Consider the following 21466-nt stretch of genomic DNA (forward strand, 5'->3'; position numbering starts at 1 on the left):
AGCTGCTGCCTCCCAACAGACCCAGATCAGCTCTGCTAAAGACTTCTTACATACTATACATTCTCAGATCTATTGAAACTCAACAAATTTGAGGATTTTTTTTTTTAAATTTAATTTGCAGCCAATTGATTCCCTGAGAATCACAATACTGTAAAGCCTCTGATTGCCCTGAAAAGACTTGTAAAACGTTTGGTCTCCTAGGACTGTATCCAACCCCTTTTAAGCACCTTATCACAAACACAGCTTTAGGGTATGTGCACACGATGCAGATTTAGTGCAGAACTGCAGCAGATTTTTCTGTAGCAGAAACGTTGCAGAACTGCACTGTGATTACAGTACAATGTAAATCAATGTGAAAAAAAAAAGCTGTGCACATGTTGCAGAAAAATCTGCGCAGAAACGCTGCAGATTTCAAAGAAGTGCATGTCACTTCTTTTGTGCAGTTCTGCAGCGTTTCTGCACCCCTCCATAATAGAAATCTGCAGGTGCGTTTTTTATGCGTTTTTTGTGCAGATTTGTGCACAAAAAACGCATAAAAAACGCACCTGCGGATTCTGCCAGGAGATGCAGATTTAGTGCAGAACTGCAGCATATTTTTCTGCACCAAATCTGCATCGTGTGCACACAGCCTTAGTAATTTCAAAATGATGTCATCATAGAAGCAAAGTGATGTGCCATAAGTTCCATAACGCCTTTCACTTCCTTCCAACTAATATGCTTGCTGGTGGCAAAGAAGACAGTTGTGACCTGCGTTTCGTAGTAAAAGTGCCTAAACAGCTTGTGGTGCTGTTGCTGTTGCTAGCAGGTCCCACATTCTTACGTGCTGTATTTTTTCTTTTACACTACCTTGTCCATTGCAACTTTTTTTTTTTACCATACATTTTGTACAAAACGATGTTTAACTTTTTGATAATCTTTTCATCTCCAATCATTAAAATCATGACAGAGTACATAACAAGAAATGCTAGGTAGGTGGGTAAAACAAAATGCGGCAACAGGCTGCAGTAAACATTTGGCGTGTACGGTTATCAGTTTATTATTTTTTTTATGTTGGTCATCTGTGCTCTACTCCGAACACTTTCTAATCATGCAGGAGCTTAGACCAGAAGATCACAGCTGTATCATTACACCCCAAACACCGAGAAACCTGCTCTAAGCTGTGGTGGGCGTGTTCTTTTTTTTTTTTCTTCCAATGTGTTGCTGCCTGCTTGCGATTGGTCACCATCATACAGGGAGATGAAGTACACGCCCCCAGTGAAAATATCTGTTAACACCCGCTTGGACTTAACACATTAAGTGCCAAATATTTAGATTGCTAATATCTCTGGAAATAGAGGTAAAATAAATAAATAATAATTATTCTGCTCTCCAGCCACTTTTACAAAGTGTGTCTAGTTCAGTGTGAAAAACTTGATGAAATGGTACTCTTTAAAGCTTTTATTTTTCTTGCCTGGTGTGTCTTAGAAATGTTTTGGGTTTTTGTATTTGTTTTTTTTCCTTCATGAAGTGTTCCACTAGCTGATAGGTCCTCCTTAAATCACAGTGTGCAGTTCAGCATGATAAAGTATGGTAGGGAACTGATGCATGTAGGTGTGGTTGCCTTTTAACGTAAAATCATTATCATTTCAGATATAGAGCAGATGGCACGAAGAAAGAGTCTTTGAAAATCAGCTCAATGGTAAAAACATTTTTCTACTCCGTTATTTGAGTTTTACTACACCAGGTCTTACATTTGTTCCCAATGGTTATTTGCGCAGTGAAGAAAATCTGTGATTGGTGATTCATGTTTTCGCTGATGGTGAGGGTAACATGTTAAATCCATAGCCCCACATGCTCCGCTGCATGTGCGTAAGATATTGTATCGTTTCCTACAGTAACTTTGGGTCTCACATTCTGAATAAGACTGACTAGCGTCAGACTGCATTGCCAGTTTGTGACAAGATTTCTACACATAAAATGGTTTTAATGAGCCAACTATGGTAGATTTTTTTTTTTATATATAAAATAAGTGAAATGATGGGTACATGTGAAGTTTCTTGTTTGTTGCAGAGCTGGGGACCTGAAGGCTACCACCTGTGGGCACTCGCATCAGATTGCATCGGGCATGCAGCAAGTGACAGAACTGTACCCAAGCAGTCTGGTATCCTCCAATTCCAGTTTATTAAGAGTGCTCTTACGGTGAACCCATGCATGGTACGTAAACTGAAAATCTGTGACACTTGCTTGGCATTGTCACTAGGCCCTAAAATGTGTTTGGTTTTGTGTTTGTTTTTTTCCATTTGAGGCTGTGTTGAGAACCTTACAGATCCTTACCCTTGTTCACTCATTCACAGACTAATCACTTGTTTTGTTTCATTGTCTGCCTAAAGGCCCCTTCACATTAAGCGACGCTGCAGCGATACCGACAACGATCCGGATCGCTGCAGCGTCGCTGTTTGGTCGCTGGAGAGCTGTCACACAGACCGCTCTCCAGCGACCAACGATGCCGGTAACCAGGGTAAACATCGGGTAACTAAGCGCAGGGCCGCACTTAGTAACCCGATGTTTACCCTGGTTACCATGCTAAAAGTAAAAAAAAACAAACACTAGATACTTACCTACAGCCGTCTGTCCTCCAGCGCTGCGCTCTGCTTCTCTGCTCTCCTCCTGTACTGTCTGGGAGCCGGAAAGCAGAGCGGTGACGTCACCGCTCTGCTTTCCGGCTCACAGCCAGTACAGGAGGAGTGCAGAGCACAGCGCTGGAGGACAGACAGCGGTAGGTAAGTATGTAGTGTTTGTTTTTTTTTACTTTTAGCATGGTAACCAGGGTAAACATCGGGTTACTAAGCGCGGCCCTGCGCTTAGTTACCCGATGTTTACCCTGGTTACCAGTGAAGACATCGCTGGATCGGTGTCACACACGCCGATCCAGCGATGTCTCCAGGGAGTCCAGCGACCAAATAAAGTTCTGGACTTTGTTCAGCGACCAACGATCTCCCAGCAGGGGCCTGATCGTTGGTCGCTGTCACACATAACGATTTCATTAACGATATCGTTGCTACGTCACAAATAGCAACGATATCGTTAACAATATCGTTATGTGTGAAGGTACCTTAAGGACTTCTGTTTGCAGGGCATGTATTCTCAGTAGCCAGTGTAAAATGTACCACTTATCTGCCATTCTTGTTATTTTGACATGGGGAAAAAAAAATTCACATTTCCCGACATACTACCTGATTACTGATTAGCCAGTATCTTGTGGGACAACTATGATCCACATCAGATAAATCCCTTTTATAGCAAATGTGAGATAGCGCTCACTCAATGTGTTGGGGAACACTCAATTGGCAACGGGATTAAGGCACACAGGAACGGTTATTCACTTAAACAGTCTATCCGGTTTATTTAGATGCAGCATAAACCGCATGAAGTACAGTTTATTTCGTTACATTTAGGAAACATGTTATGACCACCAGTCTGTTCCAGTAGCAGATACACCAGTCTGCCTTTCTTACAGCCCCCTTGTCCGAGGTTACCTTCCAGGAGCTCTGCTCCACACGCCGACTTCTTTTCCATCCTGACTTCCAGGGAAGTTTTCTTACTGGGACCACTGACCTATACTATGTGTATACTATGTCTTGCTTTACAAGCTCCAAAACCGGTCCGTTCCAGACCCTCAGAAGGACGGTGGCCTTCCCCGGTGGCCTTCGAATAGCCGTCACGGACTCTGCAGGCACATTACCTCCTCCATGAGCTTCCATGAAAGCCTGTCCTCTTCAAGGGCCTTCCAACACAGAGACAATATGACCAAACAACAGTATCATTATATCCCATGAGGCACACCCATTGATGGGAGGGTATGTGGTTAGCCAGACCCGCCCAGCTCTCTGGCTAACCTGCAAGCCCAGCCCCCATAAACTAAACAAGGCCCGTGGAGCTACAGGTCCCGAAACTAACATTCCAGGCTTACAGCGCAGAGGACCGTTGCCTCTCTGACAAATATCTGCCAGTCACAATAACGCTGGTCACTGTTGAAGATGAGCCGCTGTTATGGATCTGCCCTTTATTCTGACTGTAAAGGCATGTGCACACGTATTTCTGAGGTCTGCGGATTTTTCCACAGCAGATTTGTGAAAACCGCAGGTAAAAGGCACTGCTTTTTACCTGCGGATTTCCGATGCAATTACCGCGGTTTTTCCACGGATTCCACAGCGGTTTTACACCTGTGGTTTTCTATTATGGAGCAGGTGTAAAACCGATGCGGATTCCGCACAAAGAATTGACACGCTGCTGAATGTAAACTGCTGTGTTTCCGCATGGTTTTTCCGCAGTATGTGCACTGCGGATTGCGTTTCCCATAGGTTTACATGGTACTGTAAACGCATGGGAAACCGCCCCAGACCCGCAGCTGCGGAACACTGCGGATCCGTAGCAAAATCCACAGCGTATGAACATAGCCTGTACATAAAGCATTTGAATATATTTCATATATATATAAATATATATATTCTCGAGTACCACAAAAAACTGGAAAAACTTAGTGACTTGAGTGTAAGCCTAGGGTGGAAAATGCAGCAGCTACCGGTAAATTAATATATAAAGCTGAATGTGTGTGTGTATGTGTGTGTGTATGTCCGGGATTGGCATCTGCACCGTCGCAGCTACAGCCGCAAAATTTTGCACAGTCACACGGCTGGACCCCGGGAGCATCATAGGCTATGTTGTGAGGCGAAATTTTAACCCTGCGCGTTCCAATTCACCAAACAATTTTGCCCCTATCTACATAATGGGGAAAAAAGTGAAAGGAAAAGTGTTGGAGGCGTCGCAGCTACAGCCACAAAATTTTGCACAGTCACACGTCTGGGCCCTGAGAGCATCATAGGCTATGTTGTGAGGTGAAATTTTAACCCCGCGCTTTCCAATTCGCCAAACAATTTTGCCCCTATCTACATAATGGGGAAAAGTGTTGGAGGCAAATTGACAGCTGCCAGATGTGAACAAGAGCGATGGCGCCAAAGAGTATATACCGTACAGTTGCTAAGGTGGGGCCCCGACATGGGATACTCACCACACACGGGGATATGAACACTCACACAAAATGGGCCACACACTACCACGTGCTTGAACACATATACCACCCTCAGCACACATTTCACCACACATACACCAACCTCGTCACATAAAAGTCGAAACACAAAAGTCGCCACTCAAAACTCGCCACGCGCAAAACTCACCACATGCAAAAACTAGGCTCACGCAAAACTCGCCACAAGTGCAAAACTCACCTCATGGAAAACTCGCCACACGCAAAACTTGCACACGTGGAAAAATTGCCACATGCACAAAAGTTGCAACACATGCAAAAGTTGCCTCACACAAAACTTGCACATACTCAAAAAGCACCACACATAAAACTCGCCATGTGCAAAACTTGCTGCACACAACTTGCTACACTAACCTGTCACATGCAGGGGCGTGGCCTAGCAGGATATGTGAGAGGACGCTTGCCGGACCTCTCCCGCTGCCCGAACGGAGACTTAGTGGATACTAAAGGCGCCGCCGAACGCCAAACACTGGAGGAGCAGCTCCTGAGTAGCCGGGGAGCAGGGAGAGTAAAACGCGCGCAGCAGGAGCCGAAAAATGACGCGCAAAAGGCAGAAAGAAGCCGGGGTGGCTGGCTGCACGCGCTCCCAAGATGGCGCCGACAGCGCAGCAGAGGAGGCGGCAAAGGCAGGCGCTGCTTACCAGAAGCGGCTAGAAATACTAGCAAAGCTGGAGCAGTTCGCCAGAACAGAGGAGGCAGGACGGATAATGCAAGGAGCTGAAGGAGAGGTGACAGGAGGAGCGGTGGACTCAGTGGAGCAGACGGGTGAGCAGGCTGGGGCACAGAGGGAGGTGGTGGAGAGTGAATCCTGCATAGCACCCACCATAACACCAGCCATAAGCAATGCCCCACTGGATAAAGGGGCTGGGCTGGCCCTGGATTGTGCAGCACAGCTGGGAACTGTATGTACTGATGAGGCTGCGGAGCCGACCCTGAGGGACATTTTCTCTGCTATATTGTCTTGCAAGACTGCTTTAACCCCTTACCGGCATCGGACGTACTATACCGTCCGATGCCGGCTCCCCTGCTTTGATGCAGGGCTCCGCGGTGAGCCCGCACCAAAGCCGGGACATGTCAGCTGTTTTGAACAGCTGACATGTGCCCGTAATAGGCGCGGGCAGAATCGCGATCTGCCCGCACCTATTAACTAGTTAAATGCCGCTGTCAAACGCAGACAGCAGCATTTAACTACCGCTTCCGGCCGGGCGGCCGGAAATGACGTCATCGCCGACCCCCGTCACATGTCCGGGGGTCGGCGATGCGTCTCCATTGTAGCCATAGAGGTCCTTGAGACCTCTATGGTTACTGATTGCCCGTCGCTGTGAGCGCCACCCTGTGGTCGGCGCTCACAGCACACGTGCAATTCTGCTACATAGCAGCGATCAGCAGATCGCTGCTATGTAGCAGAGCCGATCGTGCTGTCCCTGCTTCTAGCCTCCCATGGAGGCTATTGAAGCATGGCAAAAGTTAAAAAAAAAAGTTTAAAAAAATGTGAAAAAAATAAAAAAAACATAAAAGTTTAAATCACCCCCCTTTCGCCCCAATCAAAATAAATCAATAAAAAAAATATCAAATCTACGCATATTTGGTATCGCCGCGCTCAGAATTGCCCGATCTATCAAATAAAAAAAAGTATTAACCTGATCGCTAAACAGCGTAGCGGGAAAAAAACTCGAAACGCCAGAATTACGTTTTTTTGGTCGCCGCGACATTGCATTAAAATGCAATAGCGGGCGATCAAAAGAACGTATCTGCACCGAAATGCTATCATTAAAAACGTCATCTCGGCACGCAAAAAATAAGCCCTCAACCGACCCCAGATCACGAAAAATGGAGACGCTACGAGTATCGGAAAATGGCGCAAATTTTTTTTTTTTTTTTTTTAGCAAAGTTTGGAATTTTTTTTCACCACTTAGATAAAAAATAACCTAGTCATGTTTGGTGTCTATGAACTCGTAATGACCTGGAGAATCATAATGGCAGGTCATTTTTAGCATTTAGTGAACCTAGCAAAAAAGCCAAACAAAAAACCAATGTGGGATTGCACTTTTTTTGCAATTTCACCGCACTTGGAATTTTTTTCCCGTTTTCTAGTACACGACATGCTAAAACCAATGATGTCGTTCAAAAGTACAACTCGTCCCGCAAAAAATAAGCCCTCACATGGCCAAATTGACGGAAAAATAAAAAAGTTATGGCTCTGGGAAGGAGGGGAGCGAAAAACGAACACGGAAAAACGAAAAATCCCCTGGTCATGAAGGGGTTAACAACCCTAACTGCTCAGGTGGATGGCCTGAAGGGGGAGGTCTCCTCGTTTCGCTCAGCCATGCACAAAATGGAGGGGAGAGTTGAACTGTTAGAGGAACGTGTAGGGGGAGCGGAGGACCAAATTGCCGAGATGACTAAAAGGGAGAAAAAATACATCCAGCGCATTTCAGAGTTGGAGCTTAAAACTGACGATCTGGAGAACCGCTCACGTAGAAATAACTTGAGAATTGTTGGTGTGCCTGAAAAGGCAGAAGGAAACAACCCCACGGAATTCATTGAGACATGGTTGAAAACTAAGGTGGGAGGAGATAGTCTCACTAAATTATTCGCGGTTGAAAGAGCGCACAGGGTGCCGTCCAGACCTCTGCCCCCTGGATCCCCTCCAAGGACCTTTCTGGCTAAAATCCTGAACTATAGAGACCGAGATATTCTGATGAGGAAGGCCAGGAACATGGAGGAATTAACCATCGATGGCAACCGAGTATCTATCTATCCTGACTATTCCACAATTGTGCAGAGGCTTAGGATGAAGTTTGGAGAGGCTAAAAGACGTCTGCGTGAACTGGGCCTGGCTTATTCTATGCTGTATCCGGCAAAACTACGCGTGGTGGCTATGGACAAGGTCCACTTTTTCCAGAGCCCCGAGGAAGTGTCACACTGGTTGGATCTGAACGCGAAGCGTATTGGAGCGGAAAAGAACCGCTGAGGAGGATCAGGAGTGATTTTCTGTCTAAAGTGTTCATCTGACAGAATTAACTGAGTTACGGGTTCACTGTGACAGAATACTGGAGTAACTTGTTTTGAAGGACTATTGCGCTATGGTTGTGTTCGGCGGCGCAACTGTTTTTACATTATGTTTCAGATGGGCGGGGGGAGGGGAACGACTGTTGGATAGTGGGAAATTTATTGTGGGTGAGTGTCAGCTTTTAAGTCACTGGTAGGAGTGTTAGTACGTTCCCCCTTTTTCTCATATAGAGAGGGAGTAGGAGTTATGTGAGGAAGGAGGTTATTGAGGGAGGGAGAGGTAAGGTTCAGGTTATTTTGCAATAATGAGGGATTGGGGGGGAGGTTTGGGGTGGGAGGGGTCAGTTTAGGGGGGGGAAGAAGATCAAAAGATGGGAGAAGAATATTTTCATTGTTTGGCAATATGATGGGAGATAAAGTAAAAATTTTGAGCTGGAACATTAGAGGTCTATCAAACAATACAAAGCGTACGGCGATTTTGCAATATATCTTGAAACAGAGGCCCTCGCTGATATGCCTTCAGGAAACCCATTTAGTAAAAGAAAAAGTGGATATACTGCATAAAAGATGGGTGAGGAAGGCATACCACGCGACATTCTCGAACTACGCTAGAGGGGTGTCGATTCTGGTGCACACGAGCGTACCGTTTGAGGAGGTGGAGGTGGTGATAGACAGTGATGGACAGTATGTATTCCTAGTGTGTAAAGTATTTGCTAAATTGCTATGTGTAGTGTCGGTATATATTCCTCCACCGTACTCGGGGAAAAAATTGCAGGAAATCCTTAATATAGCCGGTAGATGGGGGGGAGTTCCTTTGCTTATAATAGGAGATGTCAATAACATTATTAACGATCACTGGGATAAGGGTCAACACGCACAGCTGAGGGCGGAAGGGAATGAGACAGCGTTTGGCAGTTATTTGAAAGAAGTGGCATGGAGGGATCTGTGGAGAGTCCGTAACATTGACACATACTGCTTTTCCTGCTATTCGGCGACATATGGCTCGTTGTCTCGTATCGATTTGGCCCTAGGTAATGAAGGAATGGATGGGCTGGTGGAGGGGGTGGAATATATGACTAGGGTAATCTCGGACCATAGTCCGCTTGTGGTAACACTGAAAATTGAAAGCCAGGGGGAGATAGCTAAACGGGGGTGGAAAATTAACCCTTTCTGGTTGCAAATTCTGGATATGGGAAAGATAGGGGAGGAGCTGGAGGAGTTCTTTCAAATTAATAACGGTAGTGCAGCGAAATACGTGGTGTGGGATACCATGAAGGCATTCTTGAGGGGGATATTATTTAGAGAGATATCTAGGCACAAAACACGAACAAGGGAATCTGATAAAGCGATAATGGAAGAATTGAGGGTAGCGGAGGCTGCACTGAATGATCTGCGCTCACAGGACACCATAGAACGTATGAAGAAGGCTCAGGAGGAGGTGAATAAGTTACACTTACGTAGAGCAGAAAGGACAAGGAATTTCCAAAGAGAGGCATTTTATGCGGAGGGAGAGAAAGTGGGTCATCTGCTGTCGGTGGTGGCATCGGCGCAAAGGGAATCGGCACATGTACATGCCCTAGAATTGGAGAATGGCAGTATTGTCACACAGGGGGCCCAAATTGTGGAAGGATTTAAGGGATTTTACAGCAAATTATATACATCACGATTGGAACAGGGAGAAGAAGGAATTGACAGGTTCCTAGAGGAGGCAGAGTTGCCTAGAATAGAGACAGAGGATAGAGAATGGTTGGATAGGCCGTTTACGGTGGAGGAATTGGAGGGGGCCTTGAGATCCATGGCGGGAGGGAAGGCGCCGGGGGCGGACGGCATTCCTGTCGAACTATATGGTGACCTTGCTGAGGAGCTGATGGCTCAGTTGTTGGGGGTCTTTGAGGAGTCGCTGGAGAGAGGTATATTGCCTAATTCCATGAGGGAGGCCATTATTGTGGTCATCCCCAAACCAGACAAAAATCCACGGTTACCGGAGTCATATAGACCAATATCACTCCTAACAACAGATGTCAAGATTCTGGCTAGGGCCCTGGCGAACAGGCTGACCCGGGTGATAGAAAAAGTGGTTCATTCGGACCAATCAGGCTTTATGCCTAATAAATCAACTGCCATTAACTTGAGAAGGCTATTTCTCAATATGCAAATACCGGCTGATAATGCTGGCAGGAGAGTGGTGGTTTCCCTCGATGCACATAAGGCCTTTGATAATGGCAATACCTGTGGTCGGTGCTGAGTCGTTGTGGGTTTGGGCCAGTCTTTATGTCATGGGTGAGACTCCTATACTCCTCTCCGGTGGCCAAAATCAAGGTGAACAATATGATGTCAGACAGCTTTCAGCTTTTTAGAGGTACAAGGCAGGGGTGCCCGTTGTCCCCGCTACTGTTTGCTTTGGCGGTGGAACCATTGGCAGCGACTATCAGACGGTCTCAAATGGTGAAAGGGTTTTTATATGGGAAGATGGAGGAAAAAATCGCCTTATATGCAGATGACATACTGCTTTTTCTTGAGAGCTCTGGGGAACCATTGAGGAACGTAATGGCATTAATCGAGAGATTTGGGCAAATTTCAGGGCTAGTTATTAATTGGGACAAATCGAGCGTTTTGCAGGTAGATAGAGAAGTGGATTGTACAAGGGAGGTGGAAGAAGGTACAAAATTAAGGGTGGTCACTCAGTTTAAATATTTGGGGATTCAAGTAGCTCTTCCCTTAACCAGATTTGAGGAACTTAATCTCGAGCCTTTAATAACTAAGATACGCACTAAGATCTCAGCTTGGAGTAAGCTAAATTTGTCGGTGGTAGGAAGAGTAAATCTCCTCAAGATGGTGGTGATGCCTCAGATCTTATATGTCCTACATAATTCTCCGGTATGGATCCCGATGAGAACATTCCGTAAGCTGAGATCGTTATTCGGAGAGTTGGTGTGGGGAAAGAAGAGCCCGAGGATTAGGCAGGAGACTCTGCAGAGACCCAAAGATGAGGGGGGGCTTGCGTTACCCAACCCATGGTTGTACTTTCTGGCTGCACAGAGCCAACATCTTAGGGGATGGGGGAAAGGGTTAGAGGAAGAAATGGGTCACAGTAGTCTGGTGCATATCAGCGGGGTGTGGCCCTTGAGTTTGGGTCTGGAATCAGGACTATTTAGGAAATTGGGGACTGGTTATCCCACCATGAATTTAATTCATAGAGTATGGCAGATGCTGAAGCGAATTAGGGGAATTGGGGGATTCACGGAATTTTCACCTATCTGGGATAACTCATCTCTTCAAGAATTTAACCATATGGAAGGAATGGGAGAATGGAGGGAAAAGGGCATTAGGCTATTAGGACAACTGATTCACAATGGGAGTCTTAGGTCTTATGATGCGCTTCAGCAGGAATTTCAGTTTCCGGGGTTGAAATGGTATCAATATAGGAGAGTTCAGCACGCTTTTCAGGCACAGAGGAGGAGGGGGCCCATAGTGATTCAGAAGGATCTCATGTTAGACTGTATACTAAATAATAATGGAACAAAGGGGGCTATATCGGAAGTATATGGGGATTTACTACACACATTTTTGGAGGATTACCCGATTAAAGCTAGAGAGAAATGGGAGGCCGAACTGGGGGAAATAGACGATGACAAATGGGGGTCTATTCTGGAATACATTCCTAAATTGTCAATGAATGAGCCTGGGAGACTGTCACAACTGTATGTGGTTAATAGGGCCTATAGGACACCCGACTTGTTGTTCAAAGCCAGAGTGAGATTGGATTCTGAGTGCCCTAGGTGCACTCAGACTGAGGCGGGTATGCTTCACATGTTGTGGGTGTGCCCCAGGCTCTTTTCGTATTGGGTAGCAGTGTTGAACCAAATTGGGGTGCTTTATGGATGTGCGGTTCCCAGGGAGCCAGTGGTTTGTATACTTGGGTATGTGGAGGAATTGTCGGCCGATGAAACTGCCAAAATGGCAATAGCTAGATTGCTCTTCGTTGCAAGGAAAGTGATTGCGAGATACTGGATTAGGGAGGAACCTCCAACCAGACGAGAGTTTGTTGCACAAGTGAATCATATTGTCCAGCTCGAAAAAAGCATCTATACCAAGAGGAATAGGATGGGATTTTTTCAAAAGCTATGGCAGCCATGGCTAAATGGGAATGATTAAGAGGTTGTGGAAAACAATGTTAATAATGCAATATGTTTGTAATAAAGAAGATCTTCTTGTGGAGGAGGGGGGGAAAGTTGGGGTTGGTTATCTGAGGGAGGGAGGGGGGAGAAGGGGTATATTTTCTTGTTAAAATAAAAAACACAAATGCACCTTGTTGTATAAGTAGATAACATTTATTATGATCAATAAAAATTTATCTGATTAAAAAAAACCTGTCACATGCAACTCGACACACAAAAAGTTGCTACACGCATGTTGCCACACAACTCATCTCACAAAAGTCGCTACATGCATGTCGCCACACGCAACTCAACACACACAACTTGACAAACGAAACTCGCCCTAAAACACACAAAAGTCTGGTATTATCTTTCAAAAATAAAAATCTGATTAATAAGCAGACAAACTACAAGAGCAACAAATGTACCATATAGGAAATACGGCAGCTGTCAGTCACATGACCTGTCTATTATGTGTATGTGTGAGCTAATATATACTGCCAGGGGGAGGGCTTACTGTTGGCTGGGGATTTATCAGGCTGCCAATTTAGCTTACAAATACTGAGGTAAAAATACTGAGCAAATAACGTGTGAACGAGGTCTAATACAGGAGGAGATGACACACAGGTATATACTATATACAGGAGGAGATGACACACAGATATATACTATATACAGGAGAGATGACACACAGGTATATACTATATAGAGGAGGAGATGACATACAGGTACATACTATATACAGGAGGAGATGATATACAGGTATAAACTATATACAGGAGGAGATGACACACAGGTATATACTATATACAGGAGCAGATGACCTACAAGTATGTACTATATACAGGAGATGACATACAGGTATATATATACAGGAGGAGATGACACAGATATATACTATATACAGGAGAAGATGACATACAGGTATATACTATATATAGAAGGAGATGACATACAGGTATATACTATATATAGAAGATGACATACAGGTATATACTATATACAGGGGAGATGACACACAGCAGGTATATACTATATACAGGGGAGATGACATACAGGTATATACTATATACAGGAGATGACATACAGGTGTATACTATATATAAGGGAGATGCAAACATGTATATACTGAGGTGAAAATGAGGGGTGTGAGGTGAAAATGAAAAGGTGTGAGTGCAAAGTGAGAGGAGCGAGGGAAAATAGTGGAGTGATCGGAAAATGACAGATGTGAGGTCGAAATGACAAGTGTTAGTTAGGGGGGAATGAGAGGAGTGAGGGAGAAAATGAGAGGTGTGAGGGAGAAAATGAGAGATGTGAGGGGGAAAATGAAAGATGTGATTGGGAAAATGAGAGGCGTGATGGGAAAATAAGAGAAGTGAGGTGCTATAACTAACCACAGATATTTACTATGCCCAGGCAACGCCGGGCTCTTCAGCTAGTTTCAAAAATAAAAATAGATATCCATATTGAATCAGGAGCCCCATGTAATGCTCCATACAGTTCATGATGGGCCTCATAAGATGCTCCATACAAAATACGCCCCATATAATGTTCCAAACAGTTTATGATGGGCTCCATAAGATGCTCCATATTACAATATGCCCCATACAATGCTGCACAAATGCTGATTATGGCCCCATTAGATGCTCTATAGACTCATTTGCCCCGTATAATGCTCCACAAATGCAGATTATGGCCCCATAAGATGCTCCATAGAGATATTTGCCCCATATAATGCTGCACATGGCCCCATACAGATATTTGTCCCATATAATGCTGCACATGGCCACATAAGATGCTCCATACAGATATTTGTCCCATATAATGCTGCACATGGCCCCATACAGATATTTGCCCCATATAATGCTGCACATGACCCCATACAGATATTTGCCCCATATAATGCTGCACATGGCCCCATACAGATATTTGCCCATACAGATATGTGCCCCATATAATGCTGCGCATGGCCCCATAAGATGCTCCATATAGCTATTTTCCCCATATAATGCTGCACATGGCCCCATACAGATATTTGCCCCCATATAATGCTGCACATGACCCCATACAGATATTTGCCCCATATCATGCTGCACATGGCCCCATAAGATGCTCCATACAGATATTTGCCCCATATAATGCTGCACGTGGCCCATACAGATATTTTCCCGATATAATGCTGCACATGGCCCCATAAGATGCTCCATACAGATATTTGCCCCATATAATGCTGCACATGGCCCCATACAGATATTTGCCCCATATAATGCTGCACATTGCCCCATAAGATGCCCCATACAGATATTTGCCCCATATAATGCTGCACATGGCCCCATAAGATGCTCCATACAGATATTTGCCCCATACAATGCTGCACATTGCCCCATACAGACATTTGCCCCATATGCTGTTGCTGCGATTAAAAAAATAAACAATCACATACTCACCTCTCAGGCCCCCGGCACTTACTATACTCACCTGCTCCCCGTTCCACCGCCGACCGCCGCTGTCTCTTCCCCGTCCTCTGCGCTGTCGGCGCCCGGTGAAGCAGGGACAGTGTCAGGAGCAGGTGAGTATTATTAGACAGCTGCCGCTCCCCCTCCCCTGCCGACCTCTGGGTATGACTCGAGTATAAAGGTACCGTCACACTTAGCGACGCTGCAGCGATACCGACAACGATCCGGATCGCTGCAGCGTCGCTGTTTGGTCGCTGGAGAGCTGTCACACAGACAGCTCTCCAGCGACCAACGATCCCGAGGTCCCCGGTAACCAGGGTAAACATCGGGTAACTAAGCGCAGGGCCGCGCTTAGTAACCCGCTGTTTACCCTGGTTACCAGCGTAAAAAAACAAACAGTACATACTTACATTCAGCTGTCTGTCCCTTGCCGTCTGGTCCCTGCACTGACTGCTGGCCGTAAAGTGAAAGTGAAAGCACAGCACAGCGGTGAGTCACACAGCGGTGACTCACCGCTGTGGCTGTGCTCTGCTTTCACTACGGCCAGCAGTCAAGGCAGGAACCAGACGGCAAGGGACAGACAGCTGAATGTAAGTATGTACTGTTTGTTTTTTTACGCTGGTAACCAGGGTAAACAGCGGGTTACTAAGCGCGGCCCTGCGCTTAGTTACCCGATGTTTACCCTGGTTACCAGTGAAGACATCGCTGAATCGGTGTCACACACGCCGATTCAGCGATGTCTGCGGGGAGTCCAGCGACGAAATAAAGTTCTGGACTTTCTTCCCCGACCAGCGATCTCCCAGCAGGGGCCTGATCGCTGCTGCCTGTCACACTGGACGATATCGCTAGCGAGGACGCTGCAACGTCACGGATCGCTAGCGATATCGTCTAGTGTGACAGTACCTTTAGCTGAGAGGGGCAATTTTAGCCTAAAAAAATTGGCTGAAATTCTCGGCTTATACTCTAGTATATATGGTATATATATATATAAAAAAAAATATTTTGAAGATTTAAAAAAATTAAATTCTATAAAATATGAAAAAAAATAGAGATTTGTTATTTTTAACTGATAAACAGAAGTGGGTGCAGCTGCTTCAATTTACCTTGAAATCTTAATGTACTGCTTGCTCATATTATGACTGCAGTAACTGTGGACAGGATTTACTCGCATGTGTCTGATGTCACTTTTCCCCTCACATTCTGGTCATTTGCAAAAGGTTACGGGAGGATGAAGCTTAGGATCACAAAGCGGCTTCATTTTGTTGGTGACTTCAATCTGATACCAGATGTGAACTGTGTCAACTAATTCTGTTAGTTGGGGCTACACTTGTCTTTACAGAGATCTGAGCGAAGCAGTTATATCATTCCGGCGGCAGCGATCGGATCACAGTAATTACACGGTTCAGCAGTCAGTATCACCCATGAATAGGATTAGATACATAGCTCAGCTGACTGTATCACACATAGTAGAATGAAATACACTGATCAGCCTCTATTGCAAATTGTAGGATTAAATGCACAACTCCAGCGGACTGTATGACACATAATTGGATTAGATACATGGCTCTTTTTACAATTGCTGTGATCTGAATGGATCAGTCATGTCATTGCGGCTTTCACGTCAAAGTAATGAGCTACCAGACCTGTGCTCAGTGCTCATTACTGTGATTTGAGCAGGGCAGCACAAAGTTATGATTGCTCTGCCCTGAGCATTAATTACTTGTGAGCATAAAACTGGGCACCAGAGCTGTGACAGTGACTTCATCCAAAGGGTGAGTACACGTCACTGGATGAAATCGCCATCATAGCGCTGATGCTCAGATCTTTGCTCACCTTTTATTATTGTGATCTGAGTGGAGCAGTCACAATGACATGATGACTCCACTCAGATCACAGCCATTACAGGTGATAGAGGGAAATTGGAGCCTGTGCATATCGCTGGTTTACATCAAAATGGCACCAGGCGCCACCCTTTTTTTTTTTTATATATATACACGTGTGTTCATATAATTGCACATATACATATATTGGTTATCTCTTCATATAGCTATACATGTATGTATTTGATGCAATAATTGCATAAGAGTCTACTGTGAATCTTTACCTAATCCGGACTCACCACAAAGATAGCCCTTGTCCTATATATTCAGCATCTATGTGTCTTTTTTGCATAAAACCGAGAATGCTGACTAATTCTACTTTAATGAACTGCATTATTCTCTTCCAGAGCAACCAAGAACAAGTATTGCTCCAAGGAGAAGATCGCTTGTACTTGAACTGCGGGGATGCCACTCAGACTCAGCATGTTCGAGGCTCTTCATCACATCCTGAGCACAAGTCTATACGCGACAGAAGTTCATTTCCTGTAGGAAATGTAGATTCTCAGGGTTTAAGCACTTTACTGGGACATAGACACTGGCATGTTGTGCAGGTACTTATTTTTCTGCAATTTTTATCTACACCAGGACACCGATCTGTAAGACAAATGCCCTAATAAAATGTTTCATTCGAGCTCCATGTAGGCATAGCTAACTGGAGACTAGATAGAATGTGTTGTCAGCAAATGACCTATGGTTTACGTGAAATGTTTTGCTGCATACATTTTGTTTTATTTTTTACATTTCCATTTCTTCTTCTTTTCTTTTTTTTTTTTTTTAAATCCTGAATTTTGCAGTTTTCCCTCTTTATATTCATGAACAGAACTACATAGCTGCTGAAAGGATATGTTCACGCGTGGTATTTTCCGCAATTTTTACTGTAGCTAAAACCTTCATTCCTGGCAGTAAAATGCTGCTTATAAAATCCAGCTAATAACTGCGGTTTTCAGTTGGATTGCATGAGTGATGTATCTACAGTGCATGTTACCAAAGAGTTATTTATTAACCTAAAATGCTACAATAAATGTTGCAAAAAAAAATGCAGCAAAAAAATGTTATGCAGTGTTTTGGGGGAGGTTTTTGCAGTTTCTCATTATTTTCAATGGGTAAAAACATACTGCTGAACATCTGTTCAAATACGCTGCAGTGCTCAAATTCTATCCGAAATAAAAAAAAAGCTGCATGTGCATGAGATCTCGGACATCGCATTGCTATTACTGGTACTGCTCTCTTTAAAAATGCTAAAAAAAATGCCATTTGTGAACATACCCTAACACATGTGTAGATAGCACGTGCCACCTTTCGCAATAGGTGACGGGTATCACTTCGCATGCACGCACGCGCACACACACACACACACACACACACACACACACACACACACACACACACACACATATATATTCCCTTTAAAAAGTAAGTACATAAAATCCCGCTTCAAGCCAAGCAATGATTATATCCATAGGGCACTTATCTGAATGTTTGTGCTGTATGAATCCGTCCAGACTTGTGTGAACTTTAGAAGAGGTGGGGGTGTTTGGTAGTACTGATGTGTACCTGAGGCTAGCAGCATTCCAGCCTCACTGTAGAGTTTGTTTTTTTCATGACCCATTACAATGCCCTCTGTGTGAAAACAGCTTTTCATCTCTATATTCGACTTGTCGAGCTCAGTGTGAAATACCCTCTACGAAAGCGTTTGCATTGCAGTGGATTTTCTAGTGCTGTTTTGTCGGGACATCGTGCTAAGCCTGAGCGAGTCTACAAGTGTTGACTTATATCATTTGTATGGGAAGAATGTATAAAATTCAGCTTTACAGTTGGGGTAAAGGCAAACTCATGACGCGTGTTTACATAATGGTTTTATCTTTAACTAGATGGTGGCCCGATTCTAACGCATCGGGTATTCTAGAATATGCATGTCCACGTAGTATAATGCCCAGCCACGTAGTATATTGCCCAGCCACATAGTATATTGCCCAGCCACGTAGTATATTGCCCAGCCACGTAGTATATTGCCCAGCCACGTAGTATATTGCCCAGCCACGTAGTATATTGCCCAGCCACGTAGTATATTGCCCAGCCACGTAGTATATTGCCCAGCCACGTAGTATATTGCCCAGCCACGTAGTATATTGCCCAGCCACGTAGTATATTGCCCAGTGACGTAGTATATTGCCCATTGACGTAGTATACAGCACAGAGCCACGTAGTATATTGCCCAGCCACGTAGTATATTGCCCAGCCACGTAGTATATTGCCCAGCCACGTAGTATAATGCCCAGCCACGTAGTATATTGCCCAGTCACGTAGTATATTGCCCAGTCATGTAGTATATTGCCCAGCCACTTAGTATATTGCCCAGCCACGTAGTATATTGCCCAGTGACGTAGTATACAGCACAGAGCCGCTTAGTATATTGCCCAGCCACTTAGTATATTGCCCAGCCACGTAGTATATTGCCCAGTGACGTAGTATACAGCACAGAGCCACGTAGTATATTGCACAGCGACGTAGTATACAGCACAGAGCCACGTAGTGTATTGCACAGCGACGTAGTATACAGCACAGAGCCACGTAGTATATTGCCCAGCTACGTAGTCTATTGCCCAGTCACGTAGTATATTGCCCAGCCACGTATGTCACAGGTTAAAAAATGAAAAATAAACATATACTCACCTTCCGAGGGCCCCTTGTAGTTCGGTCACACGACCGTGACGTCATGGCAGGTCCTTCTCGCGCAGGAGCGCAGGACCTGTGATGACGTCGCGGTCACATGACTGTGACGTCATGGCAGGTCCTTCTCCCATGCCATTCCTGGCACCGGAACCTGCTGCTTGCATGGAGCGGTCACCGGAGCGTCGCGAAAGGTGAGTATATAATGATTTTTTTTAAATATTTTTAACATTAGATGTTTTTACTATTAACGCTGCATAGGCAGCATCACTAGTAAAAACTTGGTCACACAGTGTTAATAGCGGTGGTAACGGAGTGAGTTACCCGCGGCATAACGCGGTCCGTTACCGCTGGCATTAACCCTGTGTGAGCGGTGACTGCGGAGAGTATGGAGTGGGCGCTGACTGCAGGGGAGGGACTAATTGGACTGTGGCCGTCGCTGATTGGTCGCGGCAGCCATGACAGGCAGCTGGCGAGACCAATCGGCGACTTGGATTCCATGACAGACAGAGGCCGCGACCAATGAATATCCGTGACAGACAGGACAGACAGACAGAGAGACGGAAGTGACCCTTAGACAATTATATAGTAGATGTCACAAGTGTTATAGCTTTTCTGTGTCTTTGACTTGCTCAGTTCAGACCTGTGACTACATAGTGAAAACACAGGCCAGGGGTAAACGCTGAGTGGCCGTTTTCATTAGAGACGCCCACACATATTGGACCTCTTATGGCCTCCAGAATTGCAGCAAATCCTCATGGCAAATTTGTTAACCCCTTAACGACCAGGGGTATTTTTGGTTTTGCATTTTCATTTTTGTTCTCCTTCTTTCCAGAGCCATAACATTTTTATTTTTTGGTTAAAAAAGTGTTTATAAACTCCTTTAGCTCGAGGTAGTCAATCTCACTAATCCATTTATGGTTAAGTAAAGACCACCGAAAACTGTATAGCTGCGGTGCACTGTAATGCCTTTTCGGTATTGATTCTGTTTTTGACTTATTACGTACCTTTTACCCTCGGACGGGGTACTATGAAGTATGGTAGTTCTAGTAATGAAATGAATACATTTCTGTATTATACTAAATAAATTCTAACCATAGAGCGTCACTTTAGATGGCAGTTATTGGGTCAAGATCTAGAGCAGTGTTCCCCAAGTCCGGTCCTCAAGAGCCACCAACAGGTCATGTTTTCAGTATTTCCTTAGTATTGCACAGGTGATAATTGCATCACCTGCACAGGCAATAATTCCATCACCTGTGCAATACTAAGGAAATGCTGAAAACATGACCTGTTGGTGGCTCTTGAGGACCGGACTTGGGGAACACTGATCTAGAGAAAGGCAGCCATCGAAAATCTACACTGGCTGCTCATAGACTGTTTATGGGATGCCGACCAGACTGTCAGAAGTCAGCCAGTACTTTTCTGAACTTTTCTGATGGGTATCCGTGAATCTTTAGGGAGTTTTACGTTCTTCTGCTTCAGCTGAATCCTCTTGTGTAAAGAGGTTTGTACTTTTGCAAGTATATTGGTGATTTAATTCTTTTCATTAAAAGACCAGTGGAGTTGCCTCCTGGCAATATCATGCCTGGGATTGTTGAAAATGCTTGACACATCACTTCTCAACTTACTGCTGCGTGCCATAAATTATAAATGGTCTCGGCCTCTCTAATCACCCTTCTGAAGAGAAACCTTTCCACTATAAATAAGTGAACAGAATCCGATCTCTTCCTGGAGGGAATATAACCTAATAAGAAACGGTATAGTAAAACTGCAGCTCAGAGGTGCACTGTTTTCCGGTACACATTTTTCTGTTTTGTTTTCCCTGTTTAAAACAAAAAAAAAGTGTCAATAACAGAAATGTTGAAAAAGTGGCAATAGCATCCAAAATGGAAAAATGGAACTTCCTGATAAACAGGTCTTATTTATGCTGTTGCTTAAAAAAGACCCAACTGCTTGTCAGGGTCGAAACGTGGATGCTGTGGCTGCTTTTTCCTCATTTATTTGATTTTGTGGCGGATTAAAGTGAAAATCCCTATTAACCTGCAGATATGGGGTTAATCTGCAGGTTAATAGCATTCTGAACCTGCTTGACGCCTGCACCATGAACTTTATTCCCCCCCAGGAGCGTTTGGCGCTCAGTCATTGGGGTGGCGCTTCAGTCACCTCTGTGTATAGAGCGTGATGGCGGTAACCACTTCTTGGCACTGA

The 21466-nt window shown here is 44.7% G+C and overlaps 1 protein-coding gene across 2 annotated transcripts in view; it reads left to right on the top strand.

The window, feature by feature from the left end:
* RIC1 (RIC1 homolog, RAB6A GEF complex partner 1) overlaps positions 1-21466 on the top strand; it is a 225152-nt gene that overhangs the window by 146538 nt on the left and 57148 nt on the right. For both annotated transcript variants that reach the window (XM_069764353.1, XM_069764361.1), the window contains exons 10-12: positions 1630-1678; positions 2050-2193; positions 16936-17139. In XM_069764353.1, coding sequence (XP_069620454.1) covers positions 1630-1678; positions 2050-2193; positions 16936-17139 — 397 coding nt within the window. The remainder of the gene's footprint in view (positions 1-1629; positions 1679-2049; positions 2194-16935; positions 17140-21466) is intronic.

Source organism: Ranitomeya imitator, chromosome 1, assembly GCF_032444005.1.
Source record: "Ranitomeya imitator isolate aRanImi1 chromosome 1, aRanImi1.pri, whole genome shotgun sequence".
Taxonomy (NCBI): domain Eukaryota; kingdom Metazoa; phylum Chordata; class Amphibia; order Anura; family Dendrobatidae; genus Ranitomeya; species Ranitomeya imitator.